At 40.6% G+C, this 5,818-nt stretch overlaps 1 protein-coding gene across 1 annotated transcript in view; it reads left to right on the top strand.

The window, feature by feature from the left end:
* Positions 1-5,818, top strand: part of STON2 (stonin 2) — a 193,980-nt gene that overhangs the window by 67,876 nt on the left and 120,286 nt on the right. The window contains exon 5 of the mRNA XM_023511572.1: positions 4,940-5,137. Coding sequence (XP_023367340.1) covers positions 4,940-5,137 — 198 coding nt within the window. The remainder of the gene's footprint in view (positions 1-4,939; positions 5,138-5,818) is intronic.

The following is a 5,818-nucleotide window of genomic DNA, read 5'->3' as shown; positions in this document are numbered from 1 at the left end:
AGCTAAGGCAGTTCTTAGTAATAAAAACAAAGCTAGGGGCATCAGCCTACCAGACTTTAGGCTGTATTACAAAGCCATAGTGGTTAAAACAGCATGGTACTGGCACAAAAATAGATACATAGACATTTGGAATCGAATAGAAAACCAGGAAATGAAACTAATATCTTACAGCCACCTAATCTTTGATAAACTAGACAAGAACTTACACTGGGGGAAAGAATCCCTATTCAATAAATGGTGCTGGGAGAACTGGATATCCACATGCAAAAGACTGAAACTGGATCCACACATTTCTCCACTCACAAAAAATTGATTCAAGATGGATAAAAGACCTAAATTTAAGGCATGAAATGATAAAAATCCTCAAAGAAAGCATAGGAAAAAAACACTTGATATCGGCCTGGGGAAAGACTTTATGAAGAAGACTTCTGTGGCAATTGCAACAACAACAAAAGTAAACAAATGGGACTTAATTAAACTGAAAAGCTTCTGTATAGCTAAGGAGACAACAACCAAAGCAAAAGCTTGGTAACTAGGATCTACAGAGAACTCAAATTAATCCACATGAAAAAAGCCAACAGTCCCATATATCAATGAGCAAGAGACATGAATACAACCTTCTCTAAAGAAGACAGACGGATGAGAAGGAAACATATGAAAAACTGTTCATCATCCCTAGTTATTAGAGAAATGCAAATCAAAACCACCCTGAGATATCATCTAATCCCTGCGAGAATGGCCAACATCACACAGTCTCAATACTGCAGATACTGGCATGGATGTGGAGAGAAAGGAACACTTTTACACTGCTGGTGGGACTGCAAACTAATACAACCCTTTTGGAAGGAAATATGGAGAACCCTCAAAAAACTCAAGTTAGACCTCCCATTTGATCCTGCAGTCCCATTACTGGGCATCTACCCAGAAGGAAAAAAATCCTTTTACCATAAGGACACTTGCACTAGACTGTTTATTGCAGCTCAATTTACAATTGCCAAAATGTGGAAGCAGCCTAAAAGCCCACCAACCCAGGAATGGATTAACAAGCTGTGGTATATGTATACCATGGGATACTATTCAGCTGTTAAAAAAGATGGAGACTTTACATCCTTCGTATTAACCTGGATGGAAGTGGAACACATTCTTAGTAAAGCATCACAAGAATGGAGAAGCATGAACCTTGTGTACTCAATTTTGATATGAGGAGAATTAATGACCTAGTACATGGTCATTAGGGGAAGGGGAGAGCAGAGAGAGGGAAGGAGAGACGGGAGTGGGAGAAGGAAGAGCAGAGAGAGGGAAGAAGGGAGGGGGTGAGGTTTCAGTGTTTGACACACCTTTTGGGGGCAAGACACAATTATAAGAGGGACTTTACCTAACAAATACAATCAGTGTAACCTGGTTTCTTGTACCTTCAGTGAATCCCCAACAATAAAAAAAAAGAAAGAAAAGAAAGATCAATATATATCAAATCTCAGCACCAAAATAATAATATAATAATAATAATAATCCTAGTGTCTGGACTCTTTGCAGGTCTGATTCTGTCTGTCCCCTCAACCACTACTGACTTTTGTTCATGCTGACTTGGTTTCTTTTTTTTTTTTTGAGACAGAGCCTCAAGCTGTCCCCCTGGGTAGAGTACCGTGGCACACAGCTCACAACAACCTCCAGCTCCTGGGCTCAAGTGAGTCTCCTGCCTCAGCCTCCCAAGTAACTGGGACCCCAGGCACCCGCCACAATGCCTGGCTATTTTTTGGTTGCAGCCATCATTGTTGTTTAGCAGGCCCAGGCTGGATTCGAACCCGCCACCTTAGGTTTATGTGGCTGGCGCCTTAGCCACTTGAGCCACAGGCGCTGAGCTGACTTGGTTTCTTAATATAGTTTGTGATTTATTAATTCAAGATTTTTTTTTTAACCATATGCTCATCAACTTAGGAACATTCTGAGAGGGCTGGTTTGAAGATACCTTTCTCTAGAAAGGACTAGTATTTGGTTTTAATGGGTGTCCGAGGCCATTGACGAGCCTAGCAATACTTCAGCCGAAGTCTCAGGCTGGAGGTTTTTTAGACCACACAAGTAGTTTTAGCTACCAACCCCTATTTGAGACAATTTGTGGTTATTAATTCTCTGGAGATGCATTTTTTTCCCTCTCCTTGCACCTAAGCCTAACGTAGACCGTATTCTTTGCATCTTGGAGATGAAAAGTATTCCTAGTTTCACCCTTTAAGCCTTTGGGAAATTCTTGCTTTATGCATCAGATCTTGTGTTCTGTTTCCTGTTTCAAATTGGCCCCCAGTTCTTTCTCTTTGCCTTCTTCACAGAGGTTTAAAAAATTTATACTTGATGGGCAGTTCTTGTGACTTAGTGGGTAGGAAGCCAGCCCCATATACCAAGGGTGGTGGGTTCAAACCCGGCACTGTCCAAATTGTAACCAAAAAAATAGCTGGGCGTCATGGTGGACACCTATAGTCCCAGCTACTTGGGAGGCTGAGGCAAGAGAATTGCCTAAGTCCAGGAGTTGGAGGTTGCTGTGAGCTGGGTGATGCCACGGCATTCTATAGAGGGTGATAAAATGAGACTCTAGCTCTAGCAAAAAAAAAAAAAAAAAAAAAAATTATACTTGAAAGTCTCTGGTTTGTTCAGAATCCTCAGTGTGAAAATCAGATTTTGTGTTCTGCTTATCTGCTTACTGTTTTTGGGTTCCAGCTTTCACTTGGCCCCTGGTAATTCTTTACTTTTTTGCTTGTCCTAGGATATATTTTAAATAATGTTAATACATTTTACCTAATATCTTAATTTTATTTCCACAGTAGTTTAAAGTTTAATCCACTTTACCATAAGAAATAGCAGTCTGTGATAAGCTTTTACAAGTTCAGCTTTGCTTTTTATTTTTTGATTGGTTTTTAAATTTTATTTTTTCTTCATTTTTAGTGCTTTAAGTTTTTTTTGTGTTTATGAGGAGATTTTATAGGTACCCATTCAGTTTTAGCAGTCTGTATTTCATATGTATTGTATTTCTTATAGACTGTTAGGGAATGACAGTCTATTTATTGACTCAACCAACAAATATTTAATAAGTGTCTACCTTGTGCCAGGCACTATTCAAGGAATGAAGATATAGAATTGAGCGAAATAGATGAAAATTCCTGCCTCCCAAAGAGCTTAGATTCTTGTAGGGAAGACATGGATATGTAGTACGTTATAGACAATGATAGTGCCAAAGAAATTAAGGCAGAGAAAGGAGCCTTGCATCTTTGGAGAGAATAGCTCAGCTCAGGAATATCTTACAGAGAAGATGACATTTTTGGTTTTTCTGTTATTTGTTTGTTTGTTTTTGGGGCAGAGTCTTACTCTGTTACCCTGAGTAGTGCCATGACATCTCCGTAGTTCATAGCAACTTCCAAACTCTTGGGCTTAAGTGATCTTCTTGCCTCACCCTCTTGAGTACCTGGGACTACAGGCACCCACCATTGTGCCTGCCCAGTTTTTCCATTTTTAGTAGAGATGAAGTCTTGCTCTTACTCAGGCTGGTCTCAAACTCTTGACCTCAAGGGCTACTCCCACCTCAGCCTCTCAAAAAGCTAGGATTACAGGCGTGAGCCGCCACGCCTGGCTGAAGATGACATTTTTAAAAGAAAAGAGGATATGAGTTATGAGTGCTCCTGAACAGAGAACTAGATGTTTTATAAATGGCTAAGAGAATAAGGAATAATAATTCTCCTTATTTTGTATGTATACTGCATCATAGTTTAATTTAACCTTTCTTCTCTCTTAAATCTCAGTTTTCTTTTTCTTCTTCTTAACCCAACTCTGGAGATTTCGTTCTCCAGCCAGAGAACTGACTCTATCATTTTGGGCAAGTTTCTTTTTTTCTTTGGCCAGGGCTGGGTTATGAACCCACCACCTCCGGCATATGGGGCCGATGCCCTACCCTTTTGAGCCACAGGTGCCGCCCGTTGGGCAAGTTTCTTAACCACTCTGTGTCTGTCTCCCCTTGTGTAAAAGTAGAATACCGCCTACTTCCCAGGATCGATAGATGAAACAACCTAACATTTGTAAAAGTGCCTGAATTTCATGTGTGCTCAATAAATGGTGATTTCTTTCTTCTTTTTATTTTTCCTTCCCTGTCCATACTCTTTTTATCCCTTTTTTTTTGATGCTTGTTGATAAATATGATTCTCGTGTGTATTGTAGACAGTTAACTAAAGGCAAATTAGGAGAATTTGAAAGTTTGATTTTTTTTTTAAAAGTACTTTTGAAAGTGGTTTTTAAAGGATAACTTGGTGCTCAAGGCTAAGAAGAATAAGCCAAACTGCATTTCCCCAGTATTTTTCATTGTATGGTGTTCAGGTTAGCAGCCCCAGTAAGTTTCTGTTTGTGTAAGTGACGGTCTGCACAATCTCCAGTTGCAGTCAAACTCAGAGCAAGGAGGGGCTGAGAGCGGGCACATACATATACAATTGAGTTTCTGCTATTATTTCTTAGCTCAAACTGGCTAAATTTGCAGTGTTCATTGGTCAGTTTTCGTGAGAATATTGGTGTGCCACTAATGGGGAGAAAGTTAAAGGATAAGGGTGAAATTCTCAGTGTAGTTTCTTTGACTCAAGAGCCCTGAGACCTTAGTTTTCCTACTTTATTTTTTTTGCAGTTTTTGGCCAGGGCTGGGCTTGAACCCGTCACCTGTGGTATATGGGGCTGGCGCCCTACTCCTTTGAGCCACAGGTGCTGCCCAGTTTTCCTACTTTTGACACTGACTCACCACAGTCCATCAGTTTTCCCTGTCTGTATCATGAATGCTGTTTCCTATACTGAATGACCTTGTCTTGTATGGCTATTGAGATTTCATAGGATCTGAGTGACATTAAAGTTTGAAAAGCACTAAAGATAAACCAAATTCAACTATTTATATTGCATGCTTTGGGTTTTGGTTTGTCCTCAGCCCTACCATTGACCATGCCCTGCTGGACGTGCCCTTCCTTGGACTCCCTACGAAGATGCCCTCTGACATCTGAGAGCAGCTGGACTACCCATTCTGAAGATACCAGCAGTCCTAGTTTTGGCCGTTCATACACAGACCTGCAGGGCATCAATGCTGAGGAGCAGACGAGTGGTCAGGCTTCTGGGGCTGACTCAACTGGTAAGATGGAGACCAAGCTAGAGGGCTTTGCAAATCACTTCTGGTGTTCCCAGGTCCTCCTTAATGCTCTCTTAAAATCCTTTCAGCCAGCTTTGTTTGCAGAATGAGTATAGGTGTAGACAGCAGTCAGAAAGCTACAATGGTTTGAAATTGCATTGGGATAAATGTGTAAGCAGATTGTTGATGGATTAGTAGATTATTCATACGGTGAAACCATTTGACAATGTATCTTAATGTGTTATTTTCTGACTGTTTGCTACAAATACCTTTCCTTGTCAATTTGTTTTTTTCTCCTGGGATTACTGAACTCTGTGTACTGTGCACAAGGCTGACTTTCTTCCTACCACCCACACACATCTTCCCTCTTCAACAAGAAGGCAGTAGCTTTAAGCAGAGAAAAAGTGAGTGTTCTTTGAAGCAGAATTTTGCAGTTCAGTGTTTATTCTGTTGAGCGATGCATCTGTCTGTAATGACCCAGGGCTGGTTTATTAAGCTTTCCAGTAGGCATAGGATGGAATGCTGGCTTTCTTTGCAGGTGGAATATGGCTAAATTTGCAGTGTTCATTGGTCAGTTTTCGTGAGAATATTGGTGTGTCACTAATGGGGAGAAAGTTAAAGGACAAGGGTGAAATTCTCAGTGCAGTTTCTTTGACTCAAGAGCCCTGAGACCTTAGTTTTCCT

This window comes from Otolemur garnettii, unplaced genomic scaffold (assembly GCF_000181295.1).
Source record: "Otolemur garnettii isolate 467f Iridium unplaced genomic scaffold, OtoGar3 scaffold00020, whole genome shotgun sequence".
Classification (NCBI taxonomy): Eukaryota; Metazoa; Chordata; class Mammalia; order Primates; family Galagidae; genus Otolemur; species Otolemur garnettii.
The sequence above is the reverse complement of the archived record's forward strand: the minus strand, read 5'-3'. Positions and strand labels throughout refer to the sequence as shown.